The sequence below is a fragment of the Coenobita brevimanus genome, chromosome 64 (assembly GCF_032717465.1).
Source record: "Coenobita brevimanus isolate Jiangsu-jjx chromosome 64, ASM3271746v2, whole genome shotgun sequence".
NCBI classification, from domain to species: Eukaryota; Metazoa; Arthropoda; class Malacostraca; order Decapoda; family Coenobitidae; genus Coenobita; species Coenobita brevimanus.
Window position 1 is genome coordinate 1,524,242 of NC_137017.1, and position 16,462 is coordinate 1,540,703.

Consider the following 16,462-nt stretch of genomic DNA (forward strand, 5'->3'; position numbering starts at 1 on the left):
ATACTTTCTTTAATTAGAGATGATTTATTGTTAATTTTAAAACTGGTTCGTATTAACTTCTTTATATATATTTACCTGAGTGATAGTAAACTGGAACGGTAATGCAGAAAACAGGTACAAAGTCATTTTCAGGCATCAAATTACGGATTATTTTTATCAGAACGAAGATTTGTTTTTTTAAATGCTTAAAATAGGTAAATTATCTCCTATTTGGTGATGATGACAATGGTGGTGATGATGATGATGATGATGACGTACTTACCACAGTGATGATGTGTAAATGTAATTCTCATAGCAAGTACAGTACGCTTCCATGCACATAATAACAGTCCATTTTCATCGGGGCGATGGTTTATAGGTGTTATTCTCAGAACAGGTAGTCTAATAAGTAATTTTTTAAAGTACACTAGGGCCAGATTTTCGAAGTGGGAGTAAATAGATATAATTTTGTCTGTCTGCCTATATTTGCCTTTGTCTGTCTAGCTGTCTGTATCTTTTTATGTCTATCCAGTCGTCTCTGTTTGTCTGTCTATATCTGTCTACTTATTTGTCTGTCTGTTTCCAAACGTCTTAACCTCGTAAAGGGTGACCACAGACGAATCGCCTCCATGCAACCTTGCCCTCCGCCATCTGGCAGCTCTTCCTCCAACTCACATCCCCTTCTGTCATAATACCTCTCCACCCCATCCTTCCATCTCATCCTTGGTCTCCCCCGTCCCCTCCGCCTCACTCACTTACACTCCTAGTCAATCTCTTATTCTCAAAACTGGTATTGACCCTGTCAGTCTCATAACGCATTTTTTCATAATATTCTTGCAGCCACCACACTATTATATTTTAAATAGGACAGAGCTTTAGTAATGGGGAGGTAAATAGAAGGTGTATTTAACCCTCTCCAGTTAGAATAGTCTCTCCTGAGGTGAATACAATCGTGTGGAGGTAGCAAAATTAGAGAGAGAGAGAGAGAGTAATCGGAGTATTTTTTCATTAATCTAATTAGCTTTTGTTCGTCTAATTGCTGTCGTGTGTGTGTGTGTGTGTGTGTGTGTGTGTGTGTGTGTGTGTGTGTGTAGCCCAGGAAGTTACGGAGCTAATATTCAGAGTGGTAATGACATCACCTACAGTTAGATGCCTGGTGGTTTAGTGGTTTAAGGCGGTCTGACTTGATATGTCCTGCAAGGGTTTAAATCCAGGAAATTATTGGACTTCATTACTCACATAGAATAATAGCACATAGGAGCGGGCGAGTGGTCATTCTTTGCCTTAGAGATCTAGATTGAATATCCTAGCCCCGGCCCCCTGCGCTGGTGATGGGGCAGTAATTCACAAAATAGATATTAACTTATTTCCCTGCGTCAGATTAACATTCATCCTTCTAATAGCAGTCAATTTTTTACCAGTGTGATTGTTCGTAGATGTAATTTTTGTAACACGTGCTGATTGTCATTCATTACAGTCTGTATCTGAGTTGAAGTAAATACAGTAAATAACAGATACTCTTCTCAGCAACAGACGATTTGTTCTTCTGAAGGAAATCGTGGCAATCAGAGGTTTAAGTCCTCCTGTGCGATGATGCCTTTTATATTCTCTTGCTGCTAGCACCATGCAAATTTTTTTCATTTTAGGAAGGGATCGAAGGCATTGTCAAACTTCCTAACTGTGGTGAATATATCCCGATGTCAGTCATTCGGAAGTTGCCGGAATGTACTGAAATAATAAAATGGTGTGGGCAAGTGAAGGGGTAAGCATCAATGTAGTTTCCCTGCATAATATACAGGAAATACTAACTTATCATATGCAGAAATGCACTGGTAAGGAAGGGTGATGGAGTGAGCCCTAGGCGACGAGAATAGTATTACCCAAGCAGGCATAATTTAACCACACTTGACCTGGTGTGTGTGACTGTCCAACTTTGTGTAATTCTGACAAGCTTATGACCATTTTATTCACCTGAGAAGGACTCTGAGGAGGAGAAAACGAACTAAGAAAGAAATAATAATGATCCTTCTTAGCCCACGAAAATACGACTGACGTTCTCTGAAAACCGCAGTATAGTTTTCAAATATTAATCGTACTGAAGGGATTTACTCTACGCGCGTCGTGGTGGTTGTAGTAGTAAAGTTATAATACGGAAATGGTTACAAAACCGTCTGAGGGCCGCGGTAATAAGGCATCGCAGCGACAGGGTTACAATAGTGTGACGTTGGAGTAAAGTCATCGTACTGAAGTGGTTAAATCTGCTTTCTGAGTAACAGTGCCCCCCCCCCTCCCTTTCTCCCTCTCCTCTCCTCTTCCTCCTCACCCTCTTCCCCCTCCCCCTCTCCTGGGCCACATGCTGATGCTCCACATTGATCGCTTCTCTCCTGCTGGCATTGTGGGCGTGGCATACCCTCCACGCCCCCGCCCCACCCATGCTTACCTGGCCCCTCCCCACCCATCCCGCCCCTTCACCTACCTTTGTCTCTCCCCACCCCACCCCAGTCCCACTCTTTGTCTCCCCCACCACACCCATCCTCTCGCTTTCCCCATCCGTTGTCCTACCCCACCCTTCATCCTCACCCTACCCGGCCCTTCTTCCTCTTCCACACCCATCCCGTCCTTTCCCCTTTTTGGCCGTTTCTTTACCCCTACTCGGCCTCCCCTCCACTCTACCTTGCCCTCACCTAACCTACCCCACCCATTCTCTTTCTCACCCCACCCAGTCATTTGCTTCTGCCTCCCCCCCCCCCACCCTGCCCATTTTTTCCCTCCCTTGGCATTTCATACCCATTCTCCTGTTCACCTCACCCCTCCCTTCCTCCTCACCACCACCCCATACCCCGTTCCCCACTCCCTCTCATCCCTCCCACCCATTCTCCTCTCACCTGACCACACCTGTCTCCTCTCCTGTTCCACCTCACCTGCCTCGTACCACCCTGCCTTCCCCTTCACACCTCTCCCACCCATTCTCTATTCCAGGTTCCCTCAGTTCAGCAGTCTCCACCCCACCCCACCCTATCTCATTTCACCTGCCCCGCCCCGCCCCGCCCCGTCCCGCCCTTACTCTGGTCCCTTCACCCTAAAGCTCTCACGCCGTTCACTCCGCCTCCCCGCACTTACCCTCACACATTCTAACATCCTGCCTGCTACCGTTCGCACACTTTCACACTTTCACACGCTCTCCACACTCTCATACTTTGACACGGTCTTCACATGTTTCCACCTTGACACGCACTACACACTCTCCACACTCTCACGCTTTGACACGTTCTTCATACTTTCATACTGACACACTGTTAACACTTTGACACATTCTTCACACTCTCACACTTTGACATTCTCCTGACACACTTATTCCTGACTGTTCACATATTTCTACACGCTGTACACTCAACCAGTCTGCATTCACTCTCACTGTCTGACACCCTGCCTGTCACCATATTTCTACCACTCTCACTTTATGGTACTTTCGTCATACTGCCACATCATACTACCACTTCCCTACTTCTTAACAACTACAATCCTCACACCGTAACTACTTTCCCTACACTGAATGCACTTTCCTGCCCTCTGCTACTTCCTCCAATCTCTTTTCCCTTCTGGACCCTTCGATTCCAGGCCATTTTAGGCTCAGGTTACAGTGTGTTGGTGGCTGGGCCGAATCTTGCCTCTTTGTCCTGTCCTTCTGTTGCAGTGGGCTTGGTTTAGGTTAGGCTGTGGTTGCGTTGGGTTGGATTGGGTGCATTGGATTGGACTGGGTTGGGTTAGGTTAGATGAGGTTGGTATGTGGATTAACTTTATTGGATCTCGTAATGTCACTTTGTTTCTCCTGTTGTGGCTTAGGTGAGATTGGGTTACATTTGGTTGGGTTAGGTTGGGCTAGGTTAAATGAGGTTGTTGTACGGGGATTTTCGTTGATTGTGCCCAATATTACCACTGTGAATTGTTCTGTTGCTTTGGCCAGGTTTACGTGAGAGTGTGGTGAGGTGAGGTTAGGCTGGGTTTGATTGGATTTAGTTGGGTTGGATGAGTTTTCGTTACGTTAGATCAGGTTGCGTGTGGGATGCATGGGTTAAGCTGAATAGGTGCCACTTTGCTTTTCCTTGTGTCATTGTTTTGGTCAGGTTAATTTAGGTAGTGTTGAGGTGGCTTAGGTTGATTTAATTTGGCATTACTTAGACTGATTTGGCTTGGTTGGGTTAGGTTTATTTAGGGTAAGGTTTGGTAAGTTTGTTTAATGTAAAGGTGGTTACTTTAGCTGAAGTTTGCGTCGATTTTGATAGGGTAGGTTACACTCTCTCTCTCTCTCTCTCTCTCTCTCTCTCTCTCTGTAGATAATTGCCTCAGCTGCGTTTAATTTCCACCCTGCTAATAATCTCACGGTCATTGAGGAAGTATTTCGTTTCATCCATCACTATTACCCCTTTTACACCTCTGTTTATTTCATGTTTCTTCTGTTCTTTTTATTTTGTTTTTTCTTGTTATTAATGCATTTTTTTTCGAAATTTTCTGCCATTAGGTCTTCTTTTCTTTCCATTTTTTATATTCAGTCATTAGGTTCATCTTTTTTATATATATTTTCATGTTAGCACGGTATTTTTTCTATATATATTTTTTCTGTCAGTTCAGCTTTTTTTGTATTTGTGTCAGTAGCTCGGAATTTTTTTAATGCATGTTTCCTGGCATTTCAGTTCAGTATTTTTTTTCGTAACATCCGTGGCATCAGGTCGTTTTTTCCATTTTGTATGTACATATTCTGGCATTCATTTTTACAGATTTTGTGCAATTAGTTCAGTATTTATTTTTTTGGTTGCGTTGTTTGGGTGAATGTTGACAGAGAAAAAATATTGTACGATCATAAATGTTCTTTATTTGATTATTCAGGGTTTTGATTTATAATGTTTACTGATTCCGCTGCTTCTGTTAATGTTGTTAGTTTTGTGGTTTTTGTTAATGCTTCCCTTTTCTGTTTGTTCTATTGCTGTTGTTTCTGCTGTTATTTTTGTTTGTTTCTGTTGCTTCTACTCTTGTTATATTTGTTGCTCGATAGTGTTGTCTCGTTTGTTTTTTTGTTTTTTGTTTGTTTTTTTGGCCGCTACTTTTACTGTTATTGTTGTTGTTGTTGTTGTCGTCATCCTTCTTCGTGTACCATTGTGGGTGGTTGAAAGGAGAAGTGTTAGACCAAGAATGAGGCGGGTGAGTATATGAGGGAGGATTTATGTTACCTGGGATGGTTGGAGGAAAAAGGAGAGGGAGACCAAGAAAAGGGTTGGGGGCAGAATATGAGGAAGGGTGGGGGAGAAAGAGAGACCTTAAGAGGGTCGCGTGCCTATCGTGGGAGGATTCGTTGCTGAGTAGGGACATAAATGCCTGGAGGTTTGTCTGGTACCACCCCGCATAAGGCTGTGCGTCACCCAGTAAGTAGATTGATTGTTAAGTAGGAATATAAAAACATACAGGTAGATAGATAGTTAGATAGATACAGAGATAGGGAGATAGATAGGGAAATACAGTCACAGGTACAATGTCGATAGATAAACAGACAGATAGATAAATAGAGTAAGCGTTATCTGTTTTTAATTCCATTATATATCGACCTTTCCGTGGTTCGTTAAATTCGTTTCCCACCAGTTTTAGCTTGTATTCCGTTTTCATTGTTTAACGTTGTGTGTGTGTGTGTGTGTGTGTGTGTGTGTGTGTGTGTGTGTGTGTGTGTGTGTGTGTGTGTGTTAATGCCAATCAAACTGATGGCCTGGTCCGGTGAAAGCCAATGTTTACTGACAGGCGAGTGACACGTTCAGGGTATAGGCTATATATATATATATATATATATATATATATATATATATATATATATATATATATATATATATATATATATATATATATATATATATATATATATATATATATATATATATATATATATATATATGTATATATATATATATATATATATATATATATATATATATATATATATATATATATATATATAATGGAGATAGATAGATAGATAGTCTTTTTTTTTTCTTGCATTTTTCGTTGTTACGAAAAATTTATTAATACAGAATACTTACATTAAAGTACTAGTAAACATTGTTGTATTTGTCATGTCAGTATTCCGTGCCGAGTGACAGTTAAGTCAACAACTGAGTTTGGTGATGTGGCTCCAGCAGCGAAAAAGTTTCTCATCCCGGTAATATAACCCCATCAGAGCAGCATCTAACCCCGTCACTACTGTTACTAACCCGGCACTACTGTTACTAACCCCATCACTACTGTTACTTACCCCGTCACTACCGTTTCTAACCCAGTCACTAGTGATTTTGTGACATTAACCCCGTCACTACTGTTTCTAATCTCGTCACCATTATTTCTAACCCCGTCATTTCAGTTTCTGACCCCGTCACAGGAAATTGAACCCACAGGCTCACTTTGCATCAATGTATACGGATAATAAGAAACTGTATAACATAGTCCTTTGTATACGTTGGATATGTAGTGTATATGACGGTGATAGTGTGACCTTTCTGTTCTTACTCCGACTTGGCCTAAAATCGCCATCTCTTCATCTAGAATATTGAGCCGTAACAAGAGACGAACACTAGAAGATGATGCTCGTCGCGAAGACCTATGGAAAAAGATGTAGACCCCGTAGCATTGTCTTATTCTTCCACTGAGGTACGTGATATAAGCAGCAGAAGGGCGAAAATCTGGGCCAGGTTAAAGTGAAAGAATCATAGTCATTGAGGATTTTTTTTTTTTTTACTGTAAATTAAAGTTGGCAAAGGGTAAGTGTATTCATGTTTTCCAACAGCCAGGTACCATCCTTTATAAAGTTGTTCGCGATGAAACTTAATATATTCATTGATTCTGACAGCTTCATTGGGATTAGTGTCTACTCCTCTTACTCTAAATTGGCCAAAAATTGTATTCTTTTCTTGCTGAATGGTGAATTGTAACAGTAGATGAACACTAAAATATGATGCTAGTCACCACACTAAAATATGATGCTGATCACCAAAAAGTTCCATGGAAAGAATATTGATAGGTAGTGTTGTCTTATTTTGATACGGGGCAACGTGATTTATTACTGTGGCCCTGCATCCTCTCCGTGGCGCTTCGTGACCAGCATTGTTATGTATAAAAGAAGGACGAAAATCAAGCCAAATTAAGATGAAAAGGGTATAGTATTAGTCATTCATTGCACAGCTTCGAACAAATTCAGCAAAGGAAATCATGAACTAGCATTGTTCCTGTCAGGCTGCAAGACCTACAAGTTAGTCTTATGCGTACTTTTAAATTATTTAAGTTCAGGAACCATGGCGAGGCCTCTGCATGGCTCCAAAATCTTTCAAGGTTTGCATATCGGTTTTCATTTGGTTGTTTCAAGTTGAAATTAAGTACAGTATCATACGGTAAAAATTTAGCATTATTGACGATGTACAGTAGATATATGGCCAACAGTACGGTTACTTATGTGAATTATACAGGATTGTATACTGTAGGCTACTTTTCCCCAGTAGCCTACAGTATAGCCTACAATCCTGTAATCAGTAACATAATACTTGGAATTTTTTGACAAACTGTTAGAAATGTTTTTTAGTCTTTATCGAGTGGCGTCCAATTCTCTGTCGTGCATCGTCACAATGTTCGACTTTGATACCATGTACAATTCCATACAACCCTTTGACCTGTAGGCAAACGGTGGCTTTGATGAGCTTTTTTCGCGACGTCAGGGCTTACTGTGTATTCTGACATTAAGTGGGAACAGAAAGCAGAGTTTACTACTAGTAATACTACTACTACAACTGCGGCTGCTGGTATTATTGTTGCTATTATTACTTGTGGTTCTTTTTAATTTCTTACTGTTTTTTATTAAAAAATGAAAGCGTAGGAAGTATAGCGATTTATGTATTAGTTATGCTTAAGTATCCCATTTTCTGTGCAGGTGTAGTGTAAGAGAATGTAAGGAAAAAGGGCTAACTTTAACCTTATTTCAAAATCTTTCCCTAAGTATTTTGCCATTCTCTTCGTTTTACAAGTCAGCAAGAAGATATTCCGACATAAATGACCCAACTTTTATGTCTCTGCATTGGTGACTTCTTGTATGTTTATGTGTTTGTTACCAGCTGAGTGTGAGTCTGAACGATTATTCTCTCGGTCGCGACAACTGGTACGGTATTCTATTCTGTTCCGACTAACGCCAAACGATTTTATGAAGAGGGTGAATCATGCGAGCCTGAGAATGTTAATACTTCCTGGTTTTCTGCAACTTACCTTCTCCCGCCAGTACTGCCACATGGAGCTAACGATGCTGTCTGCGTCGTCGCGCTTGCTGGTGTTCGACAGTGGAGCCACCAAGGCCATCTTCGAGGGCAATCAGCAGCTGGTCGAGTACTTCGTAGGCGACGTCGACATTGACTTCCATAACGACAGAGATTTCGCCGTTATATTCGTTAAAGGTAGGATGAATTGAGAGAGAGAGAGAGAGAGAGAGAGAGAGAGAGAGAGACGCAAGCCAAAAAAAATGCCTAGCTGAAATTATGGTAACAGTAGAGTTTGAAATTGTTCAGTTTATACTTCGGAGAATGTTCTGAGGTTCATATATCCTCCTCCCCTTCCATTATTGTGTGCGGGTGTTAGTTTAATAGCGGCTAAACTCCAGCATGGTCACACGCATGTAAATTTTTTCAAGTATGTGTACGGTGAGAAGACCCTAATTTATCTTAAGGTTGTGTTTTTTGTTGATAGATGTATAGTTGTGGACAACATTTTGCGTTCCACTTTTAGTCTAAATTATGAAACTTACATAGGCCTATTTGAAAAGTTAGATGGGTTCCGAGGATCACAACACAAGGTTTTTAAAGTCGTTACTCATCTTGAACTTAATCAATGTTTATGTCCGAAACTTTACTTAAGAATCCTAAAAATCACACTTCTATGCTTAAGTGATGTATTGGATCTCCATAAAGGTCCTCGGTGAGTTTAAGTGTTCTCGAACTATACAGTATGAAAGTGATCTGGTTTGTGAATATTCCGAGATGTTTTTCGTGATCCCCGTATACAGTAATTTTAAATACCTGCTTTGTGGTTTGGGTTAGGGATGTGGCTGTTGATACGGGGTTATCCAGAGACGCACAGAAAACTGCTGCATGAGAGCAGGCAGACAGTACTCATGCACCTGTGATTTGTAAAGTAAACAGCACCACCATGCACCTTTGTGACTTGTAAATTAAGCAACACCATCATGCACCTCAGTGACTTGGAAATTAAGCAACATTGCCATGCACCTCTGTGACTTGGAAATTAAGTAACATCGCCATGCGTTTCTGTGGCTTGTAAAATAAGTAGCACTGATGATGATAACGAAGATGTTGTTTAAGGGCGGTAGTGATGAAGGTAATGGAAATGATGAATATAGTATTAATTAAGGGTAGATGGTAATGATAATACTGTAGAAGGGATAATAGATAAAGACCGATAGAGTGCCAAGATTCAGTGGAAGACTGTAGTGCAGAAACAGAGGTTGAGAACAAGGTCGTTGACACTTTAATCAAGGCTAATGACTCAGGTAGCAAGGTAGTGCAGACCCATTAAGCTTTACAGGAATTAATTTACCTTACTCTGAAATTCCGTCTCTGGATTAACCTCTTCAGTGCGAGGTTGTCTCTTTAACCAATTCGATACGTGGAGCTGTATTTAATTTGGATAATATGGTGTAATCGTTGCATGAACAATTTAGGATAAGGCAGCATCATAATAGAGATTGCTACTTTACACTTTTCAGTAATTATCATATCTCCATCTTGAATGCTGAGCTGTAGCAATGTGTTGACACTAGAATATTATGCAAGTATTAAAAGGTGTTATGGAGGGGATATAGAGCCCACGCATTGTCTCTTCAACAGAGCCGCGTGAAATAAGCTACAAAAGGACGACAATCTAGGCCAAGTTAAGGTGAAATAACTATAACCGTAACTGCCAACTGAAAAGGAGATACAGTAGAGCCGCCACTAGCCCCTTCAGCCCGGTGACGTGCTGTGTGGATATATTCTCGGTACTTCGGGACGAATGTACTCAGCTTTTGGGAGGCCATTTGCACTGATGGGGTCAAGGAAGGCAGTATCTAACCCATTCACTTCTAAAATTCTTCCATGAACTTAACGATATATGAAAATAGCTTGAATAAAATACTGTACTAAATCTTTCTTTGAATTAAAAGGGTTAACTTCACTGCGAGAGGCCTGACTTAAGCAGAATGAAATCGTCTGGTGATAGAAAAAAAAAAAACGCTCTCGGACTGAAGGGGAAAATAATTCACTAACCATGTATGTACCCACAGTAAATTAAACATGCAGATTTTTTAAATGATGCGGTAAGAGAGGGTCGGCCATGGTTTGAAATATTAGAGCCGGTGATTATGTTAATTTTTACCGCTGGGGGGTCACTGAATAAATGTAGCCTCGTTTTATATATATGTCTAGCAACCCGTACATGGTGTTGGACAGTATAGGTTATAAATCACTATTTCTATGCCTATTTGCCGATACTCATTTCACCTTAACTTGGTCCAGATTTTTTACCTTTTGCTGCTTATTTCACACGGACAGTACTGTGGCCCTGCATCCTCTCCGTGGCGCTTCGTGACCAGCATTGTTATGTAGTGGGAATCTTTTCACACAGCTCGGCATTCAAGGCAGAGAGATGGCGATTTTAGGCCAAGTTAGAGTGAAAGGTGTATATTTCCCTTTCCCAAACTTAATCTGTATTCCGTATAGGGCAACGTAGAATTGGATGATGGATGGACGGATGGAAAAAATAAAAAAATTAATAAAAATATAGCTTCCAGATTTATCATACTCATCACCATGTCCCACTAATCCAGTCTGCTCAGTACAGTCATCCAAAGATGTATCCAAACAGCTGGGTACGATGATTTTCAGAATGAGCACTGTTGATTGTTGTGTGTGTTTGGCTGGTATGCTTGGATGTGATCTCTCTCTCTCTCTCTCTCTCTCTCTCTCTCTCTCTCTCTCTCTCTCTCGTGTTATGAAGAATGCTTTTTGATAAGCTGTATCCGTTTAGTTGGAGAAGTCTCCCCAAAGCTGAAGGAAGTTGATGTTGTTTGGTGGTGTTGAGAATGAAGTAAGAGAGAGAGAGAGAGGAGGGGGTTAAAGGAATAAATATGTGACTTTACCCGCGCACCATAAACCCCTTCTGCCCGATAACGTCAGAATGATGATAATGATGAACGATCCTACATAAATTTGTTTTGTCCACAGTTCAACTACTGCGACGTGCCGGCTTTATCATCATGAACGTGTACATTCCGTCACTACTGCTCCTCGTCATTAGTTACCTCACCCTCTACTTCACCCCAACCAACTTTCAGGTTCGGGTTCTTGCCTCCCTCACCTCCCTCCTCGTCATGGCCACCCTCTACACACAGGTAAGCAGGGTTTTTTTTTTTTCAAGGTTGTGGTTTGAGTCGATTTTGTAAGTTTGTTTTTTGAGATGCATGGTCATTGGCAGGATTTAAGTCGATTGCCTAAGTTCGGTTTAGAGTCTGCTTAGTTCAGTGAATCTGGTTTTGATTTTTTTTTTCTTTTCAGTAAATGGTCAACTCCTTCAGTCTTTGAGTTCATATTACTGACTCCTAGAATTTTTTGCCGTTTGTTCGTAGTTATATGCCTTTAAGTTCAGCAACATCCCTTAGAATCCTTGAGTTTATCACCAGTCGTATGAGTCTGTTTTATCAACTGAGATTATTTTTCTCGTTGTTCTTCTATTCTTTTGACTTCTCTGCACCACATAGGTATATTTTATTGTGGGTGATGCTGTACGATGTTATTCTGTTGAAGCAAACTGCCACCGGTAACGAGAGTTGCGGGATATTTCACTTATTGAGTGAATGAAGGTGAGTTCCTAATTCCCTTCAGTGAACACATTGAATTCAGGTATGACGAGTATCTTTTTATTTTGTACGCATCATGAGTCAGTAGTCTTAGAATTTTACGTAAATGTGTAATAAACTGTTTAGTTAAATTATATCCACTTAAATGACGCTGTGTTTATTACAGTGACGCATTTTCAGTTTCCTTGCACACACACACACACACACACACACACACACACACACACACACACACACACACACACACACACACACACACACACACACACACACACACACACACACACACACACACACACACACACACACACACACACACACACACACACACACACACACACACACACACACACACACACACACACACACACACACACACACACACACACACACACACACACACCTAATGAATTATTCCCTGTATACTTGGGATATATGTGTGGGAGCAGATGAAAATGAGAAGGCAAAAGAGGGTGTATGTATTATTGTGCGCAAAAGCTGGGAGAGGGATGTAAGAGAGTATGGATCAGTTGGTTCAAGGATTATGTGGGTAAGACTTAAAGTAGGAATACAAACGTGGGCGCTTGTGTGTGTATATGCGCCAACGGAAGACAGTGTGAGTAGAATGAAGGAAGAGTTCTGGGCAAATGTGGAAGCATGCATAGAAAAGTTTGAAAGGAGTGAGAATGTTTTTGATTGGAGATATGAATGGAAAAGTAGGGAATGTGAAGGTGGATGGAGTAGTTGGTGAGTGGGGTGTGCATGCAGTGCTCTAGTGTACTGTACATTAGTGCGGGAGGGGGTTGGTGATAGCCAGCACCCTCTTTAGGCACAAAATGATCCACAGGTATACGTGGCAAGTGATGAGAAGGGTTGGTGGTAAATTGAATGAACGGAAGGCAGTGATGGATTATGTGTGTGTGGGAATGAGAAGGTATGTAATGGATGCAAGAGCATACAGAGGTTCGGGGAGTGGACTTTCTGACCACCACTTGGTGGTGAAAGTCAAGTTACAAATGCAATGAATGAATAGAAGGGGAGAAGGACAGGAGGAAGTAGTCCATACAAGAAAGGTAGAAAGGTTGCAAGAGGATGGGAAGAAGGCAGAATACAAGAGAAAAGTGGAGGAGCTTTGAGTTAAATACGATTTCGAGCAGATGGGGGATGTGGAAGGTGAGTGCAAAATATTCACAGAAGAAATGTAGTGCAGCATGTGAGGTGGTGTGTGGGGTGAAGAGATGACGAAAAGGGGTGCAAGGAACAGGATGGTGGAATGAAGAGGTGAGACAAGCTGTGGCCCAAAAGAAAATATATAGTGAGTGGATGGGAAGCAGAGGCATGCAGGAAGCTGAGAGACTGAAGAGAGAGAGATGTGTAGAGAGGAAGAGGTGAAAATTTTAGTAAGGGAGAGTAAGTAGAGAGTGGATGAGGAATTTAGAAAGAAATTTAGTGTAAAATTGTGGGAATATAAGAAAATGTTTTGGAAGGAGGTGGAGAGTTAGACAGGGTTATAAAGAAGGTAGTAGAGGAGTGAAAGATGAAAATGGTAGATTGATAGTTGAGATAGGAGAAAAGGCGAGCAGGTGGTAAGAACACTTTAAGGAATTGTTAAACATAGAGGATGAAAGTAATGCGAGCAGAAGTGACTGGGGAATAAGGAGTGATGTGAGAAGGGAGGAGGATAGTAGGATGAAAGTAGTGGAAGCAATGAAGAAAGTCAAAATGGGGAAAACTCCAGGAATGAAAGGGAAGAGGATATCAGTAGAATGAAAGTAGTGGAAGCAATGAAGAAAGTCAAAATCGGGAAAACCCCAGGAATTAATGGTGTTTGCGGTGAAATCCTGAAGCATGGGAGAGAGAGATAGTAGTAAAATGGATATAGAATATGAGCAGATTGGTCTGGGAGGAAGGTAGGGTCTTGGATGATTGGAAGTCAGGTATAACTATTCCCCTGTACAAAGGAAAATGGGAAAAAGAAGTGTGGTAATCGTAGGGGCATTTGTCTTCTTAGAGAATAGGAAAAGTATATGGTAGGATACTCATTGACAGAGTTAGGGAAACAACAGAGGAGTTAGTAGGAGAAGAACAGGGAGGTTATAGGAAAGGAAGAGCTTGTGAAGATCAGATATTCATCCTTAGGTCTTTAGTGGAAAAGTTTCTAGAGATGAGAAAGAAGTTGTATGCGGCCTTCATAGATTTGGGGAAAGCAAATGACATAGTGGGTAGACAAGGAACGTGGAAAATATTAAGAATATATGGAGTAAATACTGTAGAAAGCTGTTGCATGCCGTGAAGAATATGTACGAGGGTGCTAAGGCTGCTCTGAGTGTGGATAGTGAACTGAGTTAATTTTTCTATCTGAATGTTGGATTGAAACAGGGATGTGTCATGTCTCCCTGGTTGTTCAGTCTATAAATAGATGGGGTTATGAAGGAGCTACAGGGTAGGGCAATGGATGTTGGAGCGGCCTTAATGAGAGAGGGTAGCATTTAGCATTTGGAAACTTCCTGTTCTGTTGTTTGCAGATGATACTTTATTGTTGAGTGAAGACGAAGGGGAACTGCAAGGCTTGGTGAATGAGTTTGGGAGAGTGTAAGAAACGGAATCTAAAGGCGAATGTAAGTAAGAGTAAAGTTATGGTCTTCGAGAGAAATGAAGTCACTGAATGCACAGTGAGGTTGGATGATGAGGAAATGGAAAATATGAGTGCATTTAAGTACTTTGGTAGTGTGATGGGTAAGGATGGAAGTTTGATTGTTGAAGTGCTTGAAAGTGTACAACAAGGAAGAAAGGTTGCTGGTTCTTTGATAGCAGTTATAAGAAACAGAAGTGAGCATAGAGGTAAAAAAGTCACCGCATGAGGATATTGTGATACCACCTCTGACATATGGAAGGAAAGCTTGGACCTTGTTGGAAGGACACAAATCAAGAGTAAGAGCAGTGGAAATGAGTTACTTGAGAGGAGCATGTGGAGTTACATGGGGAGACAGACTGACAAATAAGGAAGTGAAGGAGCGTTGTGGTGTGGATGTGGATTTGATAGAAAGCATTAGGAGAAATACATTGAGGTGGTTTGGCCATGTGGAGAGGATGGAGAATGAGAGACTAACGAGGAGTGTATGTGAGTGAGGTGGAAACAGGGAGGAGAGGAAGGGGGAGGCCGAGGATGAGATGGAGGGATGGAGTGGAGAGGTATATGAGAGGGGAGGATGTGAGCTAGGGGGAGGACAGCGAAATGGTGGGGGACAGGGCGACATTTAGGCAATTTGTTTGTGGCCACCCCTTACAGAATTAAGGCGTCGGGCAGTAAATAGATAGATATTTGCCAAGCATCTCCCTAAAGAGCATTACTGTGTGTAGTTAGAAGTGTAAATATACACTGCATCTTTTTCTCATGTCTGTATTTATTACAGGCGTCGTCCTCATTGCCTAAGACCTCGTACTTCAAGATGATGGATGTATGGCTCCTATCCAGCATCTTCTTCATCTTCATCATTATCGTCCTGCACACCACCATCGACCGTGTGCGGGAGTGGGAACTGACACTGGCCAAGCAACCAATCGTTGGCCCACCCACCGTGCCCACAGACCTGTCAGCTTCTAACAAATCCTCACCCTCCAACACCGTCCATCCTTCAGGAGAGACAGCAGAGGCCACCCAGCCTGCAGATGTGGAGGAGCCACAGAAAAAGTGGTGGGAGACGGTTGACCTTTGCCTGAAGGAGGCGGTGGCGAGGATACCCGAGCGCAACAGGAAGCGATTGACCTATGAGAAGATGATCCTGGGTGCCCGAGTCTTCGTCTTGGTCATTCTCATCGTCTTCAACATAATCTACTGGAGCATCATCCTTACGTAGTGAATATTGTGTCGTGGTCTCACTGGAGGGCCTTGCATCACCCCCAGTTTCTGTGTTACCACTAAAACATTTTGAATTTTACCCACTAGCTCTGTTTAGGGTGCCACGTCACATATCTCATAATAATAGTAGTTCATCATTTATGGTTGTCAGGTTAAGCGGTTATCATACACCATTATTTGTTTTAATGAGGGACTACTATTCATTGTCTCTCTCCAGTATGCATTTGCGTCATCATTTGACGCACCAAGATTCACATGTTATTTTAGCTGAAACACAACCCCAGTAGATCAACTCATGTACCGTACCATTAATTCTGTGAGCGCCAAATATCTGTTATACCTCAGAAGAATTGAAACTGGGTTCACTAGGTTCTCCCCACAACCAGCTTGGGGCCCAGATTCTTCAGTAGTACCATCCCATTACCATCCAGTCAGCTTCCTATAATATTTTTACTCTAACTTGGCCTAAAGTTGTCATCTCTCTGTCCTGAATGCCGAATTCTAACAATAGATTAACACTACAATATGATCCTAGTCATGAAGACATGTAGTTAAAAGAATGTAGAATCGTAGCATTGTCTTATCCTGCCACTTGTGTCACATGAAACAAGCTGCAAAAGAACAGTAATCTAGGCCAGGTTGTGGTAAAAAGCGTATAGCATGTTTGTCATTTGTTTGTTCAGGTATTGCCAGCATGAGCTCTG

The 16,462-nt window shown here is 41.6% G+C and overlaps 1 protein-coding gene across 1 annotated transcript in view; it reads left to right on the forward strand.

Annotated features, from left to right (window-relative positions):
* LOC145404613 (uncharacterized) overlaps positions 1-15,756 on the forward strand; it is a 66,226-nt gene extending 50,470 nt beyond the window's left edge. Inside the window, exons 8-10 of the mRNA XM_080276132.1 lie at positions 8,276-8,447; positions 11,268-11,434; positions 15,313-15,756. Coding sequence (XP_080132258.1) covers positions 8,276-8,447; positions 11,268-11,434; positions 15,313-15,756 — 783 coding nt within the window. The remainder of the gene's footprint in view (positions 1-8,275; positions 8,448-11,267; positions 11,435-15,312) is intronic.
* The last annotated feature ends 706 nt before the right edge of the window (positions 15,757-16,462 follow it).